This window comes from Poecilia mexicana, unplaced genomic scaffold, assembly GCF_051168715.1.
Source record: "Poecilia mexicana isolate PSO_F unplaced genomic scaffold, ASM5116871v1 scaffold_9, whole genome shotgun sequence".
In the NCBI taxonomy this organism is placed as follows: Eukaryota; Metazoa; Chordata; class Actinopteri; order Cyprinodontiformes; family Poeciliidae; genus Poecilia; species Poecilia mexicana.
Genome location: NW_028263378.1, coordinates 30761675 through 30789544, shown reverse-complemented (window position 1 = coordinate 30789544; position 27870 = coordinate 30761675). Strand labels below are relative to the sequence as shown.

Below are 27870 nucleotides of genomic sequence, written 5' to 3'. Positions count from 1 at the left end.
TTTCAAATAAATTATGCATTTTATTAAATTATTTTTGCTCATTCAGATAGTAAGAGGCAAATCAATGCAAACAAAATAAAGGTACATCAGTAGCACATTTATTAAAAAGCAAAAATAAGTGAGGCTTGAAGGACAAGGTGGTTACATTCCTCTGTCTTGACGTCTGGAGCGAAGACGGCCTTCCGCTTATTTCACTAAAACTCATAACACCGGCTGTTAGGAGGTAAGAAAGGTTCATGCATACAGACTGGATGTGAGGTTTGGTGCAAAGAAGTTCAAATCTCACATTGTTTATTCACTCACACACTTCCAGCAGGACAGGCAACTACAGCAATTTGCAGCACATGCAGCACTAAGACTGAGGACACTTTAAGGTTCGAGTCAAACAGGCCTGAAGGTGTTCAAACAAAACACTAAAAGGACAAACCACCTGAAGAAGCACTGGTATGATGAAGGGCAGGGGCACTTGCATGTGGCTTGAAGAGCACATTCTGTGAGCAGCTGCCCTCCATCACTGTAAGGCAGTTTGTTATTTGCTGAACAGGGGTGCAGACTGTTCCTCAGGCGGGAATCTGTAGTGTGGTGGAACAGTATGAAGCAAGCAGTATTGCTAAGACTTTCATCTTTATCAGCAGTTAAGACAAATCTTCCTCTCAACAGTCAGGAGTGGAAAAGATCCCAGGAGGATCATTATCTGCCCTTTTCCACTGCACATTAATGCTTCAGTGGAAGGTTTGAGTTGGTTATGGATGAAAAAAAAAAAAGTTAAAAAGTAAACGCTGTTCTCGTTTCAGTGTTTTCTGGAAAAATAAAATCAGACATATTTCTCCTGTAAAGCAATCTGTGGTAGTTTAGAAAACCTAGACATCAACCGGGGGCGGGGGGGTATGGAATCACACCAGGGATTCACTGTGCTTATTTTAAGCATGGTTTAAACCCGAATGAATGACATGAAAACTGCATGGCTGAAGTCCAGGACCGTTTCATGTAAAGATGAAAGGTTTCAGATGAAACCTACTAAAGCAGAACAAACATATTAGAAAAAGCAGAAGTATGCAGTGGGGTGAACAAGTGTCTGCCTCCTCCCTGATTTCCTAGCCTTTTGTTTCTCACACTTCAGTGTTTCAGAACATCAAACCAATTTAAATATTCAAGACAACACAAGTAAACACAAAATGCAGTTTTTAAACAAAAATGTTTATTATAATGTGGAAAAAAAATAAAAAATCTGAACTGACATTGTCCTGTGGGAACGATTACCCCCTAAACCTAATAACTGGTTGGGAAACCAGCAGCAGCAATAACTTATCAAGTATTTGAGATAACTTGGTCAGTTGCAACAAAACCTGCATCGGAGCATGTTAGCTGCAGTTATGTTGGTTGTATTGTTTAGTTGCTACTGTTTTACAACATAGCGGCTCCACAGGTTCAATGGTTACCCGCGGTGATTCAGTTTGAATCTAAAGCACTGCCAGACTGCAGCTGTAATGTTGAGCTTTCAAACCAGCGGTTCCCCGACTTGCTCGCTCCTCCTCTCTGGGCTTCATGCCAGCTCTGTGGTAGGAGACCAGGAGCCCTAACTGAGGTACTGGTCACATGGGCATGGGACCCAGCGCTGCTCCCTCTCCATTCATTTCTATGGAGTTTGTGCAGTGAGGCGACCGTCACTTGCCCTCATGCAGCGGAGTGAACGCCGTAATTCGTTAATGTGAAATTTCTAGCTCATACACGCAGTCAAGCAAGGCCACACAAGAAAGTTGAACAATTATAAACTTTTTTAGCTGTTTTTTCTATTGTGTCCTGTGTATCAAGTTCAGCCCAAGAGGAGAAAACGGACGCTTTAACCTCCCTGTGCGTTTAGCTGTTACCAAGAAAACAAGAGGAGAAGAGTAACAAAGCACTGGAGTGAAGACTTTATTCATGCAGTCTTTTTGGTAGAAAAAGACAGACAGGACGAAACAAACGAGCGATTATTATCACCCTCATTTTATTATGGATCTCATTTTAATTTAGCGTGCAATTAATTGATTTATCGCCACGGGCCTACCCATAATAATAAACATCCTCATTTAAAAATTGCATTTTGTCTTTACATACGTTACTTGACTAATATTTAAAGTGGTCTGATGTTTTGAATGTGACAAACTTGCAAAAAAAAAAAAAAAAAAAAAAAAAAAGGAAATCATGAAGAGTTGAAACACTTTTCACACCACTCTATATTTTTGGGAGGTTTTTCCCAGATCGTGGGAATGTCTGTAAAAGCATGAAGAAACACTCAGAAAAAACAAATAAGTTAGCATCAGAAATCCTCTGATCAAACATCTGACATGCACTTCAATAAATAGAAGAATATCAATGACAACATTGTTATGACATCACCAAAACTGGTCTATGAGGAATGTGGCTGATCCCAGCCAGGGAGTTTCCTGCTCTCGCTGTAACAGTGTCAATATGTTCAGACCTTCTCTCATTGTTCTGAGGAGTGTGTGCAGCGGATTACAGTGGAGTGTTTACTGAAGCTTACTTGTTAGTGCAAGTGTGACTTCCTTTGAAGTGAAAGCTTCAGTTGTGCCCGTTCACACTCATGCACATGCATGCACTCTAACTCAGAAGCTCCAGGTATGTGACAGGCACTTTTCCTTTCTGATTTCCTTTCTCGCCAATCAGCCAATCGGAGTCCATTCCGGGCACTGTGTAAACTGTAATCAGCTGAAACACAGAACACAGGGAGTATTTTAGGACAGGCATACAGAGCAGGCAGCTAAGAACCCAGATGGATGAGGACCTCAGCTGCCAATCAACCAAAGGCAGAACAGATGAGAAGCAGCTGAAGTTTCACAGTGGGGTGATGAAATAACTTCTCATCTCTGATGAAATAAAAAGGATGCACACACTCACACTTTGTTTTCATTCCATTCATTGTTCCTGATGGCTCATGCTGATCTCAGTGATTTTATGCTCACCGTTTACTCTCTCTCAGCTGTGCAGGAGTATGACAACAATGAACTCTTCCCAATTAAATTCCTCACCAGTGTGTTTGCAGGACATGCTGCGGCACATTCTGTATCGGTCACTGAAGGTGAACCATGCAGTGAGGAATGCAGCCCTTTGAATTGGTGGCTTAGTTCACATTAAACGACATGTGGAATACCAACTGTGGACCACAGTATTCTACTGGACAGGCGTCAACATTTTATTGGAGTTACTGGAAACTCACTGCTGAGATCTTATCTGTCCATGACATCTGAGAACGTTGGCTTCAAAAATGAGCTGTGTGCGACCTGTGCTGTGAGGCACGGGGTCCCTCCAGGTCTGTGCTTGGCCAACTGCTATTTTCTCTCCATTTTCATCCTCTCGGTGTTCTTTTGTGTCCCTTTAATGTAACCTTTCACTGTTATGCTGATGATCTGCAGCTACATCTTCCTTTCACTACTGGTAACTGTGCTGACTTGTTGAAACTAGAGGCCTGTCTATCAGCCATTAGGGGCTGATAGACCCCTCAGGGGCTGGTTATCAAATCAATCCCTGCTACTTAACACTGACAAGACAGACTTCATGGTAATGGGACCTTAGAAGCAGCAAAACTAAATCTTACCTTAAAGATTGACCACTACGTTATCAAATGCAGCGACATGATAAAGAGCTTGGCGGAGTGGTTTGGCAGGAAGTGGCTAAGGCTGCCTTTTATCTTCAGAGCATTGCAAAAATTAGACAAATTTTATACATTTAAAATACGGAGATTCTTGTTCCATACATTTGTGTCTTTACACATTTATTATTGCAATTTCCTTTTTGCCCTCACCCAGAAGAGAGAACAACGTAATTCATGCATGTAAAATTTCAAGTTCTTACACACAGATGTGCATACGCGGCTTAGCAACGCTATGAAAGTTGAAAATTGTTCAATTTGTTGCTGTTTTCGCCATCGTGTCCCGTATATTGAGTCCAGCCAGAGAGGAGGAAAACTGACGTTCTTATCTCCCTGTGTGCTTAGATGTTACCAAGGAAACGAGAGGAAAAGGGTAGCAAAGCACCAGAGTGACGACTTTAGGCATCCAGTCTCTCTGGTCGAATTTATTTTATTATCGAGCTCATTTTAATTTAACATGTGATTAATTGCTTTTGTTGTTTATGGCGACAGGCCTACTTGAGATTGTAAAACAAGCCTAGATCATCCTTAAGTCTTTGATCTAGCGGTGTAAGACGCTGGTTCTGCTCTTGCTGTTGAACCGCTGCTACGCTACAGGTAGTAATATTTGACAGACGGAGCTTCGCTTCTGCTCCACCTGGTAGTGACTCTCACACCGAACCTCTGCTTAAAGCTGCAGCATCTAACTTAAAAAATTAAATTTTACATACGTATTAAAACTTTCGTTGTCTTAACATGAGACAGATAATCTCTGAAAAATAATCGCTGTCCTCCCTGATCTGCATAATTCCTCTGCTCAGTCAGAAACAGCCACTCAGAACTAGCAGTAATCAGCTAGCCACCATGCTATCAGGAAGTTTTCATTCAGTAACTCTGGATTGTTTATTGTAATGGATCCTGTTTTTGCCTTTGAATGTTAAGTTTTATACTTGAATTTTTTGGCAATGTTGAGAGGTTTTATTTTGACTCTTTGCATTATTTAGCCTCTTCAGAGCCTTCATGTGTTTTCAGTCTGTTAAAGATAGTATTATCAATACCAGTACAATTTGCACAATGCCTGTTTTGTTTTTTTCTTGGAAAAAGTTATTACAAACAAGTTTTTGTCTAAATTCAGGTGAATTCATGGTTCCTTTTTCCACATAATGTAACCAGTAGTGCTTATGATTAAAAACATAATAATTTTATGATTGGTATCAGTGATTCGCCCTCACGGGTGATCTGAATCGGAATCGGCAAGAAAAAACCTGATCGGCACATCTCTAGTTTTTTGTGTCAGGTTTTGATAGTTGCTCGGTTTTTATGGGCTTTCCACAAACACATGTCCTCCTTAGTTTCATGAATTTGGTTCCAAATCAGAATCAGTAGATCTTAGACTTACTCAGAACATTGTAGTGCTCTGTTGTTGTGTCACATTTGTTTTCTTTAGGTCTATCATCACTTTGAGTCTCTTTCGCTTCCTTTCAGTGTTTCAGCCACTCTGTAATTCCTTCGTCACAAATATCCCTACTATCAAATACCAATCTGCTATCAGCTTTGAAAGTGGACTATTGTTCTTCAATAGAAACAAAGTAGTTTTCATAGCGCTGTTTAACTAAAGCTTCCATATGTGTTCATAAATGAATATAGAAACTACACAAACTGAGGCCAAAAGAAGGATTGGCAAACGTAAAAACCATCACTGGCACATAAAGACTAAGGATATGAAATGGATCTGGTTTGATCTGCTGAAGTCCGATCAAAAATCATCTTAATGAGATACTGGCTGTAATAGAATAGAATAGAATCTACTTCATTCATCCCCCACTGGAAATTGCTCATTAGTTAAAAAACTACTCCATTCAAGGTCTTATATAAGAAGCCATTGCTATAGAAGTCAAGTAAATACAGCTGATTTTTGTCCACAGTAACAATGTTTCAGATCAAGCATATTCTGTTATCAAAGATAACCTGAGTAAATCCACAGCATGTTCTCTTTTTGTTAACTATGAAGCCCTGTATAAATAAAAGTGACTTGCTACTTGACAGCAATAACTAGCAATGAGTTCAGTTGTTGTGAAGAATTTCCTTTGCAGATTTGATTTTAACTCAGATAAACTGAAGGGTTTAGGAGACTCAACCAAGTCAAAGCACAGCATCTCAGATTATGGCTACACTACTTTAAAATCTTCATTTAGTCAGTCATTCAGAGGTAGACTTGCTGTTGGGCTTTAGATCATTGTGTTGCTGCTAAACAGCAAAGGTTTGCTTCAGCTTGAGGTTCTGAACTGATAGCTGGACATTCTTTGATGACCTTTGCTTAAATGAATGACATCCTGTGATGGCCCCTGGACTAGCAGTGAAGCAGGGGCTTCATATCAGAGTAGGTGATTAGTTTGCAAAGCAAAAAAGCATTTCACACACCATAATGATGTGTCACAACAAAACTGCTCAACATTTTCAAGTTTTAATTTCACTGAACTAATTAACAAACCAAAGGAAAATGTTCTGGTTATTGTGGGGGGGTGGGGAGTCTGCATGGCCTTTGATCTGAAGCTGTATTAAAATGCTATACATTTCAAAGAAATACAAAAATCTTGCAGTAATTCTACTCCATGGTTCTATTTTCTTTTCATGTTGAACTGCTTTGAAAATGCTTTATAGTTCTAACTATAATAAACTTTTCCATCAAAAGTAAGTAGTAACCTTTGACCTTTGAGATCTAAAGGGCATTATAAATAAAATCTATTTATCTCTATTATTATTATCAAAGATCATTTGCAGCAGGTTGATGAGAAATCCTCACCTCATCAGCCAGAAGGGAGAGCTCACTCGAATCAGCAGCATCATAGTCATACAGAACTTTGACCTTGCGGGTTCCCGTAGCAGGTGCCTGGACCTCTTCAATCTTCAGCGTCTCAGTCTCCACTGGGCTCTCTGTGGCTTCTGATGCACCGGCTGCAGCAGCCACGGAGTGAGTAGAGTTCAGTGCAAAGGCATTGGGAAGCCTGAAGGGCAGGAGGCACACATGATGGTCAGAGATGAGGCATGGTACGCATGTACCTCAAATATGAAAAACCAAACCAATCACAGAGAACTCACACACCCAGCTGTGAAAGCTGTATGGATCGTAGAAACATGAGGAAATCATGTACTGCTGAAAGCAATACTTAGATATTTATGGATAGCACAACAGACACACATCTCTAATCAATACATTGGAATTAATCAAAAGTACCTTTTGAAAAAAACCTTTAAGAATGTATTAAACATACTTTTCATTAAGCTCGTATTTCTATTTCAAAAAATATTTTTAATGGTCTGGTGTAATATTCTAACCCTGAATGTCATATTTTCATCAGAAAAGCTATTCTAATAGTTGAACTGATCATCAATAATATTCTGATTTACTGAATGTGTCAGTCCTGCTGGTGAATGGGTGCAGCTTTAGAGATTACATTTACATTTACGGTGTTCCACTGGGAGCAGTGTTTGGACCAGGATGCTTCACTTAATGTAGGTCTAAGTAGAGTTCCCATATTGATACGGATGTTGCTCAGCTACATTTATTGTTGAAGACTGATGCATCCAATGAGTTAATTAGACTACTAGCATGAATTAAAGACATTACTGCCAGGATGACTGACATTTTGCTTTTAAACTCATACAACAGAGAAGCTGTCATCTTTGGTCCAGAGTCTTTCCTTAGGAACCTTAAAAAAATACAATTATGTCAGTTATTTACTCCGAGTGCCATTAATCTGGCCTCCAGTACTAATGTGACTATTTTAACCTGTTAAATACAGTCCACATTTGATGATAAACACTGAAAATCATGTTAAATTATCATAAATTCAACAACTTTAAAAAGAAAAAAAAAAACATTTTGACATGAGCAGACTTCTTCATATGGATGTGACCCTTTTTTTCTCAGCTCAGAGTAATTGAGAAAAAAAAACTGGCTGCACTGGATGCAGGAGACGGCAAAAACAAACAAGGATTCCCAAAGGGACTAACACAAGGCAACAGTGATCCAATACTTCTTGGGAGCAGATGCATTAAAGTAGGATCAGGTAAAGATGTTAAAAAGAGAAAAAATAAAATAAAAGAGTGATACTCACACATCCTCATCAGAACTGAAAGCACAAAACAGTAGAAATTATTTGTCATAATTTTGTAAAGAAAAAGGAACTAAAGCCCACATCCTTATCAGCGGTCTCACCGAGGATGTATCCAAGAATATTTTTATGCTGAGACTGATGGAAAAGAAATTAATAACATACTAAATTAAACTATTTTGAAGAACATAAAACAAAGAACTACATGCTGCAGATGGACAATATATCAGACAACTACAACTGATGTGTTGCAAATGACTGCTGTGATGCAATATTTGGTAGGCTATTGTTTTTTTAAGTGGGAGGCATTCATTCTATTGTTCATGGCAAAATCTATGGACTCCCCTGGACACAGAGTTAAAGGGCCAAAATATTAAAAAGGTTTGTTCATTAGAGGACTTTTGAAAGAATATCAACTTAAAAATGACGTTTTTCAAATCCACAATTATTCTACACAACACCGTACTGTAGTACAGAATAACTAGATCCATTGCTTTAGAACCGACTAGAACATGTTCAGTAAACCAGAATTACAATCAATCTAATTTTATTACAACAGTCACTACTGAACCAAACTGCTTTCAATTAGTGCATATAGTAGTGCACATATATTAGTGCAGTTCCATAAAAATAGACTAGAATAAAAACAGATAAAAATAATCAAAATCAGTAAAAATATTAGAAGTGCCACAGCGTGACTATGTGTTAAAAGCAGTTTTAGCTTAGCTTTTACATAAAAATAGGTCATTGGTGGTTTGCAAATCAAAAGGTGATGAATTCCTCAGCTTTGGACCAGCTGCAGCAAATGAATGATCACCCTACTGTTTGAACTTTGACCTGGGGACTTCCAGAAGATGTTGATCAGCAGACCGAAGAGATACAACTAGGGAATGTGCTTGTTGAAGTCACTTAAATAAGAAGGTGAAATGTCACAAAGAGCTTGAAAAACAACAATTAAAAGTTTAAAGCAAACTCTAAAAATGCACTGGGAGTCAGTGAAGAGAGTAAAGGACAGGCATGATGTAACTGGGTCTCCAAGTGTTGGTCAACAGGAGAGCAGCAGCACTCTGGACCAGTTGGAGCTGACTGAGGGAACCCTGGTTTATAAAGTGCATTATAATAAATGATACAGGAGCTGAAGAAAGCATGTATACTCTTTTGAGTACATGCCTCAAAACGCTCAAAAACAGCAGGATGTGCAGAGATAGTTGCATTGCTGCTATTGTTTCTCCTGTTTGAGACAGTGCTGTCTTTTGACCTTATAAGGATTGTAGTTCTTTGTTGCAACAATAATGTGGTTTATTAAGCACAATAACACATATTTTATTTGTTGGTTATAGTGTTGCAGGGAGAAATGATAAACCAAACAGCTAGAGACATGAACTAGATCAAGCAGGATGCAAAGATTGAGAGCAGCAAAATTCAAACCGATGAGTCCATTTCTGTACGGCTGAGCAGCACTGAGCTCCCGCAGCATGACGGAGCTGCTGCACAGGACGCCGTGTTAAATGATCCCCGTCATGAAATTCATGGCCAAAATTTCCACAAATACACAATCAGACACCGCCTCTTCCAACATTTTCAGTTAATATAACCTGGAGTCATAAAACATATTGAAGCTGATTAAGTTAGAATTTAATCTTTAACATTCTAAACTATGTGCCTTTTAGCTTGGGTACAAAGTTCACAAGCTGATTGCAGTTAAACTCTTTGGTCATGTGATGGGGAACAGTTGTGTTTTGGGATCAGCTCTTCCACTTTCTCTCACCTTCCCAGCTCTTTCTGCAGCTCCAGCATATGAAGATGACCCTGCTTATAGTAAGCGGCCTGGGCCTCCACAAACTCATGCAGACAGCGCAGGTGGTTCACCTGTCAAGACAACAGTCCAACAGTTACTTCCTTGAAAAATTCTTAGTTGCTTTAAACACCAGCAGTGAAATACACCACCTGGCCAAGAAAAAGCTGAGTTGAATTAAGCACATAGATACCAGCCCTGATTCAGCTCTGACTCCAGAGGAGTTTAGCTGGGGTGGCATTGGCATATGTTGGGGGCTGTGGGGGGCAGAGTAAACAAACTTTTACTTTAATATAAATACACAGACGTTTATGTAACTTTTCAATAAAATTACCATGTTCATTAATACATAATAAACATGGTTTATTTTGTATTAAATGAACCATGTGACATGCATAAAATGTTGACATGTATAAAATATTGCTCACATTTGTATAAATATTAGCTCGTATGTTTCAGAAGTTTAATTTTTCCAATCTCTGAAGTCTATTTCATTAAATGCAAAGTCAATTTGCTCAAGTAAAAGAAAAACGTAAAGTGCAGGAAAACTACTCTTATCAGTACTTTTTCTCCCAAAAGGTTATTCAAGTAAATGTAATCAGTACTACCCATTTTTGAACTTGGACAACAACAATATTAGTATAGAAGCCTATTCTTGTTAACAAGCTTAACGTGATATCTTAGCATTAGCCAATCATCATTTAGTCAACATTATCTGCATCCAACAACATTACTCAACTTATTCTGCTGGTTTGGGACAAAAAACTGTGCAAAACTCTTTGCCTTTTGCTGGTTTGCTGTCATGTTTCTAACACACACCTGTGTCTGCACAGCAGCAGCAGGTCTCTGGTGTTAAAACCAGCGCAAACATCTTAGTATTTGCGTTTTGTTCAAAGGAGGCTCGGAAACGTACGTCACAATATGTTAAAAATAGGTAAACAGTTGTAATGGCTGAAAACCAGAATTGTGGGAGTCCATACTGTATCAAATCAAAATAAGAATAATAGAAAGCTGGCCACTCGGAGATAAAAATGAAAAAAATTGTTTCCAGTCCAGGAGGGGCATGGCTGTGAGTGAATATTTTTAACTATTAGGCCACAAATTATTAAAGTTGTTTTTTTAAGTTATTTAATCCTAGCTGATGCAATGAGGAGCTTCTCATTTCTTAAACAACCATGTGGAAAGATGCATCCTGTGGTTGACAAGATGTTAGTCTGTTTGAGAAGGGTAACATCAAGCAGAGCAAACATCTAAGATTAGAAACTGGAAGAAAAAGAAGAGGGGCACTATCATCTTCGAGGAAGAAGTCTGGTCAGAAAAGTACTCCAGAATAAGCTTAATTAGTGAGAAAAACAGCAGTAGAACTCAGGGCTGTGTTAAGAGCATTTAGACATGCAAAATGCAAACTGCAAACTGAACAGGTATTCAATAAATTAGGAAAACAACCGTGAAAACCCCTTCAACCTAAATGTTTTTCTATAATGAATGAAACAGAATAAGTAGGGTGTGTGTGTGGGACCAGTAATCTGGTGGCTGACCTACATGCGTACTACTGATGCCTTCCAAAAGCAGCCGTGTAACTTCTGCCTGCCGATCGAACTCCGTCTGAGCCAGCCTGAGATCTTGTTCAGCCTGAAACATCAAACCAAATCAGCTCATTTGTTAGACAAATCTAATATGTGGAAACCAAGTTGAAACTCTGATGCTCCATATATTCACACCTGTTAGAACCGCTTTAAAAAACACATAGCTTGTTCAGCCTGGTATGTTAAAAAAAAAAAAAAAGCAAGATGAAACTGTATATAACAACCAAACTGATGTACTTACTTTTTCCACTTCCTCAGTCCAGAGCTGATTGACGGATACGCCGAGTCAAAAGAAAAAAAGAAAAGAAAAACAAGTTTCAGCAAGACAATTCAGCTTCTGTCCCATTCCCATTATTTGTTTTCCCTTTGGGATCAATAAAGTATTTTGAATTCAGGAAGGTAGGATGTTTATTGCTTTTATTCAAAAGCAATAAAATGACTTTGTTGGGTCATAGACGTCTACATCATAGGCTGTGTTGTATCAACTACTAATGAGATACTGCATTCAGTGCAGTTTCTCAGCACAATGCTGATTTATTGAATTAGTACTTTGTAATATTTGCCCATATAACCTATGAGAGCAGTTGTAGCTTCAGAGCACATTCCAGTCTGTTAAGTTCTGGGCAACATGGAAAATGAAAGCAGCACTGGAAAGTTTGCCACACAGTCAAGTCGACAGCCAAGTTTCCCAGCCAGCTTCTCCAGGAAACGGACAAAACACTGCTGCTCATTTCCACAATGTACAAAACAAGTGCCCACACAAACGGAGCCCATCCGTCACCTCAATTACAAACTGGTCACTGTCAAGACAAGCTAAAGCAGTCTCTGCTACACAATCACAAGCTTTATGCCTGTGTTTTGACCACAAGCCAGAAGGAAATAACTGCTTGTTGAGACCTGGGATTAATATCAAATCTGATCACATCTGAACAGATAGCTACTGGTGGGAATGCACTCTAAAACCTTGTGAGGACAGTTTTCTTCCAACCACCTTCAGGACACAATCTGTCCGCTGAAGGACAACTCACTGTCCTGTTGTGACTCCTCTCAGGTTAAAGAGATATTAGCTGGAGGTCTTAGAGTTCAAAAGAAAGCAAAAATAGCCTTACAAACACTCAATTACTGTTGTTAGCTGATTTAGGAACTGCCAGTATTTTCGGATGTCAATTGGGAAAAAGTTTCATGTTTAGATGGCAGCTTGAGTTAGCTGTACTTGACATGAGAAGCCACTGGATGGCGCTGTAATTTAAGGAGGTCATTGAACACGCTTTTCGCCCTGAGTATTAGCCGGAATAAAGATTAATTGTAAATAGTAACGTGTCTCTCATAAACAAAGTGCTCATGTATTCCTCATCAAGAATTGTGCTAAATGGAGCAGGATAAGTAGCACAACACAGCCCAGTACAATCCACCATTGTTTTTGTTGCTACCTGCCCGTGAATGCGTAGGATAAACCCTACAGCCATGTGCTCTGTGCATGTGGAGTACTTCACACCTCTGTGGTGGGTGATATAGAAAAGTTTCACTCAGACACCTGGTTTGAAAAAGTGCTGGGGTGAGAGAGTCTGGTCACTGGTGTCGTGTAAATGAGTGGTTGTATCGCAACAAAGATGTATTGGATTAACTGACTGAGCGGCTCCGTGTAAATGGGGCCTTCGCCCGTCTACCGTCACCGGATCAGCCAGGACACACAGAGTGCCAGATGTGAGCAGGAATACAGATGGATTAGATAGGACATTGTTACCAAACTAAAACAAACGTTTCTGTGCCAGATCTTCATTCCGGCTAAAATGCAGACTTTGATTCCTGTTTTACTACATTTTTATGAGAAATTGTCAGCAAATTGAATTTCAATGTGTAAAAAACAAATATATGAAAATGAGAGCATTTTTAGCACCAAAATACAAAGATCAAAAAGGATTTTGAGGACTGACTCAAAGAGGCCAGAGGGACCATACTGAATTATTCAATATATTCCTTTGAAATCACAACCAATGCCATGGTACACCGTGTTCCACCATCCGGATTGATGACAATCGTTCTTATTGTTTAACACCAGGACTTTATGACAGTCAGACTGTGATATGAGTCATGCTACTTTAAATTAGAGGTTGGTAACAACGTTTCCCAGCACAGTACTTCTTGTGAACGTAAACACAGGCATCAGATTAGAGAAGATTACTGTGGAATGGCTTCCTACTACGTAAATGTACAACATTAACTGGGCTGTTGCATATTTTCTCTTAATGTTATGACCACTTCCTAAATGTCAGAATGCTGGAGAACATTACACAAAAGTCTGGCATGTAGAGTGAACTAATCTCTGTGCATGGACACGCCCCCTTCTCAATGCTGAAGCCACGTCTGATGCTAAATATCATTTTATCAATCAGATCAGAGCAATTTTTATCTGTATGCTGCCAAGTTACATTAATGTGAAAAGGTGTTTAAGTGTTTTTAGGAATCTGGGAGATGTAAGCAGTGGCGTCTCCTATATCCAGCATAGATTTGTCATTGTCGTATGTGGCATTTAAACTTCATAAAATTGGTGAGGAGGAAGTGTCTTCTTACCGCAGAGGCACTGGCAGAAAGCACATAGTTGCGAGGTCTGGTCTCCTGGAAATCTGGGGCCACCTACACAAATAAGAATTATTATTTCATTATTTGTACTGCTGTGTATTCACTCTGCACATTGCCTTGCAAAGGTATTAAGGTTACAACAACAAACTATGCTATAGTGTATTGCTGTTTTATGTGAGAAACACACAAAGTAATGTCTGACTGTGAAACAGAAGGAAACCATTGCTAGATTGTAAATGTATTTTAAAGTGTTAGTCAAGCATATGTAATAAGAAGCACCTTGGACTTTGTCTGTTTTAACTTGCACATGTTCAGTTGTGCTGATGGAAGGTGAACTGCCACCACAGTATTCGGTGTCTTAAATCCTCCAACAGCTTTTTTCCCCAGTTCTGCACTTTGTTTTCCATTTTCCTGCAAACTCTGACCAGACTCCCGGTAACTACTGAAGCAAAGATGTGCATGCACCAACATGTTCTACTGTACTGTGTCCAGTTTTGGTCTAATCTAACCAGACCTCATTCTTCCAGACTGAAATGGAACAGCTGCATTCATACTATGACTTAGGGTGTTTCCACACATAAAAACACTGGTGGACTCTGTTTGATTGTGGACCAAAATTGCAACAAGTGCTTCAGTTTCAGATATTCAGTTTGCTTTCACACTGCACTGTGTCAAACCAACCAAACCCTTTGAGCAATCTCTTCACCTCCTCACCAACAACCACTGAACGAAGCAACATGAAAACTTCCTTCTTCACAAAATGCAAATAAAAATTGAGTGGCATCAGATTTTAACCATTGGAGGATTTCAATGACTACAAGCCATTTCTCCTGCCGACGGTGTCCACTTGGTGTTCACATATGCATTTGAACCACGCCAGAGTTCACTTCAACCAAACAGAGCCTGAGGTTTGTAGGACGACCAGAGTTTGCTTTTTTGCTCTGCACCAGAGTTCAATTATGCATTCAAAAAAGAAAACCAATGACTTTCCATCCACCTTACAATTCTGCTCTACAGTGTGCTATTCACTCACATAAAACCCTTACAAGATACAGTGAAGTTTGTAGTTGTTGCATAACTGAATGCAAGACTTCTGCAAGATACTGCATACAGAAACCATCTTTAAAGACAAAATTTATGTTTGCATTTCATCTGAAGGTGTATATAAAGCTCCTGGAATGCAGGGCTATTTTAAAGTGACATCAGCTCACAGGAATTACACAGATTAACCGTAAGGGAGAAAAACAGAGAAGAGGGGAATTTACAACAGCCAGCATACTTTCATATTAGGTGTGTCTGAAGTTATAAAAGAAAGGTGCAGAAAGGTGATGCAATCACTGTATACAAACAACAGCTGCCACATTACTGAAACCAGTGAGTCAGTCTCTCACTGACCTTACTACTCCAGTCTGAAGCTGCAGGCTGTGGTTTTGTCATACACATGCAAGCATTCCAGACAAGCAATGGTTTCATCATCACATGAAAAAAAATATTTCTCCGAATAAAGAAACTAAAAAAATAAATAAAAGAAATTAACAATTATGAATTACAAAAATAAATTAATTACAAACAAAAAAAGTAAAAGAACAAAAAAGGGAAAACTGACTGTAATTGTGGCCAAAATATACAATCAGTAAGTGGATGGCCAGTCAGTTGCTTAATTTTGTACAAGTACAGGACAAGGATTGAGTTACAAATAACTCAGTGATACATAAAGAAGCATGGGTGCAGAGGTGGTGATGATGTAGGAACAAAGTCACAGTTTCCTGTTTTAAGCTCACTTTCCAGAAAAGTGCAGTGATGGTCATGCTCTGCATCCGTTTTCTGCTATTCTTAATTTGATCTCTTGCCAGCATTGTTCTTCCAGTCATTTAAGAACATGGAGAATGTGCAGCTGATTCATTCAGATGGAAAGGCATTTTGTTAGAGCCAAGAAAAACATCCATCCAAAGATCAAGACAAAACAACAAATAACTGACACTTTTGTACTCCCTGCTCAGACTTTGTTGAAGGCATTTTAGATGTGCTTTTTAAAAACGGGAAGTTATTTGATAATCTACCTTGCGTAGAATCTGTAAAACATCAACAAAAAAGGCTTTTCAAATAAGTGTGTTTATGTGCTTAGCTATCATATCTGTAATATTTTCACATCAAATAAAAACAACAGAAGGAAAACAAAGAGCAATGATTCTATATTTTCTACAAGACTTGTCCTGCATCTCTAACCTGTGACCTAGTTAGACTTCAGGCATCTGCTCTGGTGAGAGCTGATATGTTGACAAGTCCAATTCGTCTTTCTATTAAATGTCTGGTAACATAAAAGGTTTGTATGGCTCTACTGCCATCTAGTGACAGAACCTTTTTATGACAATAAATAAGAGTTTTCACAGCGAGAACTTTATTTTTTTTTTAAAGAAAATTTATACATTTGTTTTAGTAAAATGCATTTGAACAGAATCTAAAGTAGGGCTGTTTGATTATGGAAAAAAAATTATAATCATGATCATATGTGTAAATACTAGAGGTATTTTGCATTTTTATGCAGGTGCAAATTTTTAACAGTTCATTCATTTGAAGATTTAATTTGAAATCTCCAAGCTCCTGCCATTTTACAACCAATTTACCTTGATAACTTGCACCGTCAGAACAGTTTCACTGAGGCATTGCACCAAAGCAATGCCTTATGTCACTAACTCCTACTCTAAAAAAGAAATTCAAATAAACAAAGATGACAGCAAACAAAAGAAGGCACACAGGTAAAAGCAAAAAAAGAATAAGCATGATTCATCCAAACATCGTCAGTCATTAAGACTAACGTCCTAGAGTCAATAGAGACAACAAAAGACTCTTGAGGTGGTGGATATTTTTTCAGTCCACTGCCTTGACTTTTTAAATATTTTTGTTTTTTGTCTTTCGCCAATAGAAGTAGCACTGCAGATTAAAGCTAGTAAGACTGAGAAAATAACTCAAGGTGTGCACCATATAAAGCAGTTTTTAATACTTACTGCACCCTCGCACTGCAAAGATGGTCAATATGCAGACAATTAGTAATGGTTGAAACCAACACACACCAATGCTTTTACTGGAATGATTAAAGGGAAAGCTGAGGGGGCGTGGGAGTGAGTCGGGTCTTACCGCTGCCTTGGCCTCGGCCGCCTTGGCCTTCTTTACACGTGCTTTACAGGCATCCAGGTCCAGGCGAAGGTTCTCCAGCAGACGGCGCTCTCTCTGTTCAAAAACATAACAAAGAGTCTAAGTACCCAGCTACTGCAGCAAGACAACACCCGTTCAAATTTCTTTTGTTTGTGCTTTCTTTTTTTTTTGTCACACTTTAATTTTCAAATGGTAAAACAAATATAAAACGTGTTTTTATAAATGATGATTTTATTTATTAAGGGAAAGTTACAGAACTGTTTTAATTAGGTCACTTGAAAGGTTTTCAAGAATAAACAGCCTGTTTAAAGTAATTCCACAGCAATTTATTGAATTTCAGCCCAGGCTTTGACTAGGCCAATCTGGATCGTTGCTTCATTCATTACCCAGGAGTGCCTGAGCTTCAAATTCTGAACTAATGCAAATATAAACAAGTTCATTTATATAAATTTAAAAAAAAAAAGAAAATGTATTCATTAATTCCATTAATAAAAAAAGATTAATTAAGTAGATTAATTGGTCAACCTAAAAAGCAATCAGTTTAGGGCTGTTGTAAACGAATATTTTAGTAATCGAGTAATCTATCGATTATTCTTACGATTAATCGAGTAATCGGATAAAAAAAATTATAAAATGAAATATTGGTAAATCTGGCATAATACCGGTGTTACTATCAGATATCAATATCAGTCCAATTTTTCATATTTGAGCATCCCTAACAGTTGCTTTTTTGTAGTTTAGAAAACTAACCTGTAACAATAATAGCTCACTTTCTAAGTTAACCAGAAGAAAAGTTATAGAAAAATCTGAAATTATATTGAATTTAATAACAAAGAGGCAGGCTCACAAATATGCTTATAAAAAATGTCTACAATCCAGCTTTTAGTTTATGTATTCATCTTCAGTGAGTTTAAAAGATTAATTAAACTCACCTTGCCACCTAACCTGTCATGCTTTGGGTTTGAAAATACGGGAAATGCCGCCTGGAGTGGGAGGAGAGGGCGAATGAACGAACGTAAGATGGGGTGGAGGGGAGGAAATAGACCAGCGGACTGACGAACCGTTAGACCGGGGGACGAACACAGGGGGAAGCAATACGGGATATTTACGACACCTTCACTGGTCACACTCAGAAACTCATCTACCAGCCATGTACGATGCGCTCCGCCACCCGTTTCTTCAGACCGGGATATGAAATTTATTGTGCGGTTCGTCGGTAAAGCTACATTTACACGGTAAGCATCAGCTACTCAGCCGCCCGCCCTGTTCAGTCTATCCGCTCACCTCAGCGCTCTTCCCGCCGTTCGCTTTCAACCAGCAGCCCCGGAGGAGAAATGCTGCCGTACTCCAGGCATTCCCCCAGTCATTTTAAGGATGCTTATTGGTTCCCCAAAAAACGATAAAAAGTCGGGCATTATCATCAATCAATAAAATCCCCACGGGTCAATCTTGAAGATTGGACTTTATGCCGCTGAGACTTAGCTTTTGTCAACAACTCAGAGGCGGAAGTGAGAGCTCCGCGCAACGCAAATGAAGTCCCGGCCGGAACACGGTGCGCTAACTAATAAAACATAGATTAACGAAGCTTCGAGGCAGGTAAATTTTCCTCGAGGAATTTTAGTAATCGAGGTACTCGAATCATTCGAGGAATCGTTTCAGCCCTAAATCAGTTATAATTTCAATTAACTAATTTGTATTTGTGAACAAACGGAGCTCAATGTCAAAGATTAAATTCATACCATCAGATTGTTGCTGTTGTAACAACACAATCTAGCTATGAACATTTTTCTTGAAATATTTACAAAGTAAACTTGCGAGCTCCTTAAAATCTTACATTTAAATGGTAAACAATTAAAACTATTTTTAATTTATGCATGGAGAAACCATTAAATCAAATTTAGCAGCATTGATATGCTCAATAAATAAATGTTACATTTATGTATCTGTGGTCTGTGTTAAAAAATTAGCATTTAAGGGCTTCAGGGGAGCCGATGACTTAATTTGGATTAAACAGAAGTGCAAATAATTGATATTCATTTTACTTGTATTTTTTGATTTGTTGCTTTTAAGACTAGTTTTAGATTTAAATAGTGTTTCACTGGCAACATTTTCCCTTAACAAATAATTACCCAGTAATATTTTTACAGTTCTTGTCTACTTAGCATATTTTAATTCAAAAGCAGGGTCTACTGCCGGTGGACCGCCTCGGCGCCCTGACCACTGGGCTTGGCAAGTTTTCTGGGGGAAACCCTGCAATTGCATGAGGGAGTAATAACTCTGTCCTCACTGGAATGTATGAAGTGCTTTTTCTGAAGTGCTGTATTAGTTTTATATCAGAGGTAATGGGACACACACTTCCTAAAGTCATATATGAGTTGACTCTTTTTTCTCATGGTTGACTACTTTTCCTCTAATGAACCTGTTATCAAAGTGGGTATCGAAATGTAAAATTGAGAAATCATCCAAACACTTAAAGTGTTCCACTTCTCAATGTTCCACACTCACTGAGATGGTTCGCCAGTCTCCTTCCAGGAAGTTCCTGAGTGGATTGAGAAAGCTGATGGCTGAGGTCTGAATGAACTCTCTCTCTGCTGCTCCCAGTCTCCTCTCACAGTCCCCAACCTTCAGCAAAGTGCTCCCTGCAACAAGACCAAAGAATTGTCACAAATCGTCACAAGCTTTTCTCAACAGGTATCTGTATTTCTATTGGCTGCATTATTTCATGTTGGTGCACTTTGTGGTTCATGGATTTGAGATATGGAGCAATTTTTCAACCGCAGAAAAAACATAAGTGAGAAAAATCAGAAAGAAACAAAGACTTCTCTGAGAGTTTAAATTATTAATATGTATTATTGTGCGCCAAACCCGTCTTGAATATTAATATTTATGTTAAATGTTTCGTTACATTAAATTCACCCCTGAGCAGGGGGGAATCCAGGAAGCTTTTAAAGAGGCCAGTGATGATCTTGGGGTGTTACACCAAAATAATGTTTAAAGTATAGATTAAATATCAGAATGTAAGCGATCAACACAGTACCCTCAAATAGATACAAATCTGAGTAAATTGTCCAACATGTTTCAAAAATGTCCTGCATGAGACACTTCCACACATGACAGTTTGTCAGACAAAGCTCAAAAGTTTGCTGTATGCCTGTGAATGAGTTTTTACAACACTTTAACAAGCTAAGTCTAAACATGTGAAACAGTTGAACAGAGTACAAACCAAACCCAAAGACAGTTGTAAAAACTAACCACCATTAGGAGTCCCACTAAGATACAAAAACATTTTAGAAATGTGGTACAAAGCTAATCTTGAAATTGCTGCATTCCTCTTTACAGTGATTAATTAATTTGGCTCTTAATGCTGAACTGGTTCACCACTCTTGGACTAGGTACTCCTATGAAGATGCTAAATGTAGGAATGGAGTTGCTCCAGTAGGTGTCACCATTGTGCAAAAGATTATTTACTTAAAACAACAAAAACAACAATGACAGCACAACTTGACAGAACTCTATTCCTGCAGCAGATCCATAATGACCCCTAAAGAGCCCTTAAATAGAAACTGACATATTTAAGAAGATGGGGCAAGTGAAGGCCAAAAGTCATCATCAAAAATGTGCTGATGAGGCTTTTACTGGCCAATATTGATTTTCCTTTTTCCCTTTATTGGATTTTTACTGAGCTCTGAACAAAGTCTAAACAATGTGCTGTTTGCTAATAAATCCAGAGACTAAATATAAATGTACATATATCTTCATTTTTTAGTTTTCATCAATTAATGAATGAAAAATCCTTTTTGAGAATTCTTATTCCCTCGACCTCCCCTCCCCTTTGACTTATACCCATTGGTAAATTTTAATCAGTGGTTAATTAGTGTGTGCATCACAATTAGACATAACCCACATTCCATAAGAAAAAATTGCCAGTTCATCTCTTCCAATGAGAAACAGCTTATCCTGATGTTGGCTTTAGGTTAGTGTTGTTTGACTAAAGTTTGAGGAAACAAGAAATGTTTGAACTGCAAAGGTTTATTCATTAAACAAATCGTAAAACCACATAAGACCTGGCTCTGATTGGTTGTTCTTGGTCGGGAGCGGTGCACTTCTTCAGAAGCCAACAAGTCGCTCAGACAGGATGTAGAGGAGATCCATTGTTTCACAAATTACCAGTCTCCCAACATACTGTCATAAGATGGTGACTATTTTAACAAATACATAAAAAAGATGTTTTTTATAGAAGTTACATACTGTAGCTTTAAGCACAATAAAGCAGGATATACCAACAACTAAAACCATCGTGTTGGCATAGTTTGATTTCTGGTCTTAAAGACAGGATATTTTTGAGTGAAAAGTGGAGGATTTATTTCTACTTTCTAAGAAATTAATAGAACCTAGAAAAACTGTGGCATCAGTCAGAGTTTGAGCTAATCTGAATTTTCAGTCCATCTTTTTAAAAGACAACGAGATGCTGAAGTACTAGGGTTGCACCACTCATGCATAAATCAGACTCACTTATTGAATTTTGGAGCAATAGCTTTCCCTAGTGACAGCTACATGACTACTGATGCTGCAGCAGAATGCAGAGAGCAGCTAACCTCATTTAAAGCTCTATTGATCCTCAGACTTACACAGATGGAAAAAACTATTTACAGCCTGTAGTGGAAAACAGTGCAAGCAACATGTAGAGAGGAAGGACATCCATTGAACAGGCAACAGAAAAAAATATTTTATACTGAAAAATATCCTAGAGCAAGTTTGAAGCAAGAGCTTCAGAAAGCCTCGATCTTCTGTCACCCTGGATGAGTGAAATATTCAATAACGCTAATGATAATATTTTGTTAGCATTGATATTTTATGTCAATGTTACGTTTCATTAATTTCAATTTAAATATTGCAACAAAAGAAGAGTTTTCTTCCACAGTACTCTGTGTGCTGAAAAGCTCCTTTGTTAACAATTTAACTGAAGCAGTGTGAATAAGACTGACAGCACCTGTCATAAACATGGAGGAGTCATGAAGTGTCATTCGGTAAATAATGACATTAATAAAATAGAAATTGTGTTAAATGTGCATTAAAAACATAAACTTTAATTTACTTGGTAAATAATTACATTTTTCAAGTAAAGTTGCATTAAAATGTCATTAAAAGTATCAACTTTGCATTAGAAGTGTGTTAATTTACCAAGTGACATGACAACAGTCAAACATTATTAAGCCTCCTTCATGTTACTCTAATGCACAGCCCTTCAAATAAAGTGTTACCGTTCCTGTCTGTGGTTTTAACCACCTCCAGGAACATGCTTTTGTCTTCACTCAAGCTACAAAACTACAGCATCATCCAACAGCTCAGGACTGACAAATTGTGTGGAGGATCTTTTAGTGACCTACTCATTTCCTATTCAGTCGGGTGTGTTAAAGCAGGGACACAGCTAAAAGCCAGAGGACCAGAGTTCAAGAAACCACTGGTAGCATGTTCCAATTTAACCATCAGAGCCTTCAGAGCTAATACACTCACCGTACGGTGTACCAGGCCCAAACTCCTTCGCAGCATCTTCCATATGCTGACCCAGCAGTTCTGCATTGGTAACCCTGGAGGGTGCTTTCATGTCCAGCTTTTCATAGAGAAACTCCTCAATTCTGGCACCTGCAGGGTAAATCCTGAGTTTAATTTATGAAGCAGACAGGTTATTCTTTACAATCATTTCTATTCATTACAAACTGAGATCCAAAGACTTCTGGCACAACTTCACCCACTTTCAAGGTGCATGGTGAGGCGAAAACTCCAGCAACACTTTAAACCAACTCTATTCTGAAATGAACTTGTTTCTGTGTGTGGCACATAATCTGTCAGAGTGGTTTTAGCAGAACAAATTTAGAGATAATTTACTATTACTAATGTATTAGTAACTTTGTTTGATACATTGGTTTTTTTTTGTAATCAGTCGGTTAAATTAACAAACAAAATACATCAGTGATCACCTGTTCGGTTCCACATATTGTTCTCTCAGCAGGCATTAAACTATAAAATAATCACATATTGAAAAGGAAACTGCAGTTCTGATTTGTTATAACTGACTAAGACAGATTGGTACAGATACATGTAAAATCAAAAATATTGTCTGTTACAATGAGCTCAATGAAACCACCAGAAATTAGAACTGCATTAGGTTAAGCAAAATGAAGTGAGGAGCACATGGAAAGCCATAGTGAATGTGGACATGGAGGCAATGTTTCTTAGAAAGCTAAAATCCTGCCCTCTGTTTTAACCCTGAACACAGACACTGTTCTCTCTCTCAGGCCTCAGCCCAGGCTGGGAGTTGTTGTAGCTGGTTATTGCCACATCATCTGGGCAGAACCTTTTTTCTGGCTGAAATTTGTTCTTGTCACTTCAGGTAAAAGAACAAAATTCTCTGCACTGCACTGCTTCGTTCCACTGCTTTTACTAGTTGCAAAATCAATGTCATAATTTCTGCATTAGATAAGAATTAGTCAATGTAGGGCTGGACGATGTGGATGATAAACGTATCATGATATTAATGTTTCATGTTATTTGATAATAAGAATTATTGATAATTTCTTTGTTTTAAATGTCTGATATACAGCCAAACTATTGATAACAATCTAGCTTGTGCAGTTGAAGTCTTTCCTCTGCCTACATCTCCCAGAATGCTGTGCAGTTCTGGATCAAAGTTCAGGGAAATTATTGAACAGTCTATTGTACGTATTGATCATATGTCTATCACAATCTGTATTACTATTAATTTATTGCCAAGCCCTAAGTAAATATGCTAAACACCCTAACCCTAACATTTTAAATTTAATAAGGATGTAGATTTTACCAAATTTAGTAAAATTCAAATGAAACAGAATCGATGGCATCTTGAAGAATACCCTAAAATCCAAATGTTAAGTTCATCAACAAGGACCACCATTGGGTTTAGCTGTCAAGTTGTCAACAGAAAATGGTAAATCTTAAATATATGCGTAATATATAATAGAAAAAGGGACGCAGTTCTTTGCTACTAATTGAAAAATATCAAGGTAGAGGGAAGTCAATAATCCCAGCTTGACTTTGACAACCTTAAAATTTACTGCAGAATTTGATGCGTTTTGGTTAAGTTTATAAAAAAAAAAAAAAAAAGGCAACACCCGCACACCATCTCTGACAGATCATCAGTAGAGCACAGGTTTAAATTAGCTGATCTGCCACCGCTGTCTTCAGACAATCACTTATTAATAATCATAAGATAAACATGGAGCCTGAAAACATGATACAGTGACGGACTGAATGTTCTGCTTTTTGTGTAAGAAATGTTTAGTGTTCTTTGGTGTTGAATCCTGATATATTATTGATGTTGTCAGTCAGTAATCGCAACTGTGTAGAATAGCTGACAGACAGCGATAAAAAAAAGAATACAAGCGGTTTTGAGTCGTTCAACGGTTTTCCTACATTATTTTTCCCATTGCTGTGGCGCACCGCACTAAATTAAAACCCCTTACATCTCCAGGTTTCATTTTGTCAAAAGAACTGTTCTACAACAGAAGCACGGCTACAGATGGCATGTAAAAGAAGATTCTTTTTACCCTCCAACGTATTTGGATGTAAACAATAACATGCAACGTGTCTATATATTCTTAATTATTTAGCGCAGAAAACAGGTTGAAATTAGTCTATTAAATTGGTGTTCATGTTTGTTTGTGTAATATCTTTCTGTAGACAAATAAGTAGGACAATAAAACAGGTCCTTTATTAAACTGTCAGATTTCCAACACCAAACAGACTCCACAAGGAAAACTGTTAGCAGATGCTGGTATTACCCAATGAAAAGAACTCAAAATAGTTCAAAGAGTTTGAAAGTCTCGTTTCTTTCTATAAAACATTTCTTTCATGTTTATGGCTTAGGAAAACTACACTACAAACATTTAACAGTAATCTTTTAATCTATTAATATTTATGAACATTATCTCTATCATTTAACATTTAAATTACAATCTAAAAATCTACTAAAGAGTGATTTACATTATTCTGAAAATTGATCAAATTCAACTAAAAAATGCTTTATTGATCCCAAAGGGAAATTAAATGTAACTGGAATTATTCAAGATTCTTCAAAAAGTTGTTGCAGGTGGTGATGGCTGTGGGCAGGAAGAATATCCTGTAGCAGTCTGTATTACAGCAGGTTTGAAGAAGAAGCCCGGTGCTCAGTCAGCTCTAGCAATGAGATCGGTTTAGTGAAAAAGATCCCAAGGAAACATTTTGTCTGATTAACTGTGTGAAACAGCAGCCTTTGTTCTGAGATAGCTCTTCAGTGGTCAACAGTCACTCTGATGTTCCTAATCGCAAAGTGAAAAATCTGTATTTGATCTCAACAACACAAAAATGTGAGCATTTTTGTTCCTGTTGATTACTCCTTTATGCTAATGATGCAAAGCATGAAAGGTTTCCACAGCAGAGCACTACAGGGGGATTGGAAGGCAGAATACTCACCAGTATGATCAACTGTGGCATGAAGAGTCAAAAAAATGACAAGTTAGAGTTCTCTGTCCTACACAGCCTGATCAACATTATCAACTATAGCCAAGAGGGGAAAATAGTAAATTTTCTTTCAATTGTAAGTTTGTAATCAGACAGATTCCAATATCGTGAAAATCTAACATCAAGTGTAAAAAAATACTGCAAAGCATGAACATTTATTAAATAAAGATCAAGACAAAATAGAAAATAGTATGGGAGAACAAAGTAAACCTTAGGATTCAATGGCATGTAGCGCCACCATCAGCAGCAGTCACTTTAGGCAGTTGTTTTCTGGATGACTATTGGTTTGTCATATTGTTGTGGATCAAGGCTGGTCCACTATCTTACAAGACATTGTTTGTAGAGGCTTACAGAATTCTCTTTAATGAACAATTTCCCTTCAATTTCCCGTCATGTGACTATAAAACAGTGTGTTTTTTATGGGAAGCAAAAACTATTTTTAACTACAAAAATCCTGAACATTTGCCAGTTTTTTAGAAACCTTAAAGAATTACCAATATTATATGTTAACAGATAAATGTTTTGGGTCCCACCCAGAGCATTTCAGTCAGGTTATGGGCTGGACTTACCCAGCTTTCATATCCACTCTACTGCAGGTTGCTGTTGTGCTTGGGATCATTGACTTGTCGCACAATCCAATTTCAGCCCAGATTCAATAGTAAAACAGCTGTTCTTGCATTTAATGGAGTACTGTTCAGAGGCATTCACTGACAGCTAAATGATGGGAAGCTGCTCAGGTTCAGTGGCTGCCAGACAAGTGCACATCATCATTCCTCCACCACCATGCTAGACAGCTGGCAAGAACTGCTTTTGCTGATTCACTACCTTTGGTTTTTCAACAAACACAGCACAGTGCACAACTTTGGTCTCATGTGTTCTAAGAACACTGCTCAAAAGATTTTGCATTTTACTAAGCTGCAAACCTAACTCATGCTTCTGTATTAGCAACCTCTCCAAATATGTTATGTTGGTTTGGTCCTTTTCTATGTTCTGTCATCAACTCCAACATTTAGCATGCTTTCCACAAATTGGTTGGGAATGGCCTTATAACTCACCCCAGATTGAAGTGCAGCAACAGTTGCTTCATTAGGGTATCTGCTGATGCCTTTTCTTCATTGGCCCTTTTGCTGACATGAACCTGCATGGTTCAGACCACCAAACTGCCAAAACTCCTGCCTGATATAGGCAGACATACTTGCTAATTATCAGTTAATTAAGAGTTACTTTCCTTCTTAAAAACTTTGGCATTTAAGAAGAATACAGCAGGGGTGTACTTTCTTTCCCACACACAGTTTCCCAACATTTCTGTTACTTTTAGTTTAATAAATTAGTTTAGACTCTGCAGTATGTTTTTGTACACTTGAGATTAGCTTGAGGTAATTTTGAACTTGATAAGCACCTGATGAATTTTATTATGGCATAAAACTGAAAAATATAGATACTGAGGTTACAACAGTATGCAGCTTAAATCATTTTTACAAACTGACAATAACTTTCAGAAGGAAACCAAGACCCTTATTTCTGACTAACCAAAAAGGCAACAACCCCAAAACTGTCACTGTGCCACCCGATGTAATACTGCAGACATTCCTAGACATGACAGTGGTCCTGCTCGAAAACACTATGAGCTCAGGTAAGTACTTCCTTCTGTAATGATACATTACCACATAGTAATCATACTTGGGTTGGGCTGCAGCAGGTACTCAGTCTGTCTGTAGATCTTCTCTGTCCAGTGTTTGGTGCAGTCAGCGCGGCTCATTAGGTTCTCAAAGTGAGCATCCAACTCTGTCCTTTCTGCTTGGCCCAGCTTCTCCTCAGTATACTGAAACAGCAAACAACCACAAACACCCTGTTACAAGTCAACCAATGTCATCTCCACATGCTAATAAATAACTTAGGCTCAAAGTTTCATTAATAATTACCATAATAACATCCCTTACTATCATGGTCTCAACCTGCTTGTGCTCATATTTATCATTTTTACCCTACTGTTGCTGCCAAATGAGTAAATGACAAAGTGAATAAAGACACTCTTCGTTAATTAGTAATGGTTTGGCTAAAATTACCGACCGTGACTTTGTATAGCTCTGCTTCGTCGGCCTACGACTGAATATACCAAAGCTAAAACCTGAGTATTGAGAACATGTCCTGCTAGTTGTGATAAAGAGGTGTGTTTTGAAGATGAACTGCAGAGTCAGACGTCCTGAAACGTAACAGCTGGTAGGCAAAGTGAAAGGAAGAACGAGCCAAGCCGCCGCAGCGTTTAAATACCTGGACGGCTCGCGTGAAAAACAGCCCCGCACCGCTGGCTAACTTCTTCACGTTGAAATCCATGGCGTTAGTAGGCGAAGCTGCAAGCTACTGGCTTTGCTTTAGAGGCAGCTTCTTACAGCAGTAGCTACAAAAAATATGGCACTAGCCAAAAAATAAATCACGTGACCGTCTTACGCGTAGCTTCTCATTACGTCAAAAGGCTTT

At 38.2% G+C, this 27870-nt stretch overlaps 1 protein-coding gene across 1 annotated transcript; it reads right to left on the bottom strand.

Moving 5' to 3' along the window:
- Positions 1-27840, bottom strand: LOC106930523 (SH3 domain containing GRB2 like, endophilin B2). Its single transcript, XM_015008127.2, has 11 exons — positions 27664-27840; positions 27073-27214; positions 22372-22500; positions 19363-19496; positions 16840-16932; positions 13696-13758; positions 11366-11389; positions 11081-11170; positions 9512-9612; positions 6432-6633; positions 1-2709 (listed from the first exon to the last, which is right to left on the bottom strand). The coding sequence occupies exons 1-11, from the start codon at positions 27724-27726 to the stop codon at positions 2602-2604; spliced, it is 1149 nt and encodes a 382-aa protein (XP_014863613.1). The 5' UTR covers positions 27727-27840; the 3' UTR covers positions 1-2601.
- Between the last annotated feature and the right edge of the window lie 30 nt (positions 27841-27870).

Bases quoted from the DNA above. Each gene is read 5' to 3' on its own strand.
- LOC106930523 (XM_015008127.2), bottom strand. From the start codon at position 27,726: ATGGATTTCAACGTGAAGAAGTTAGCCAGCGGTGCGGGGCTGTTTTTC. The intron at 11,390-13,695 runs GTAAGAAGACAC...TCCGTCAATCAG, and splicing joins TTTCTGCCAGTGCCTCTGCG to CTCTGGACTGAGGAAGTGGA. The intron at 6,634-9,511 runs GTGAGAGAAAGT...CCTGCCCTTCAG, and splicing joins CTGCAGAAAGAGCTGGGAAG to GCTTCCCAATGCCTTTGCAC.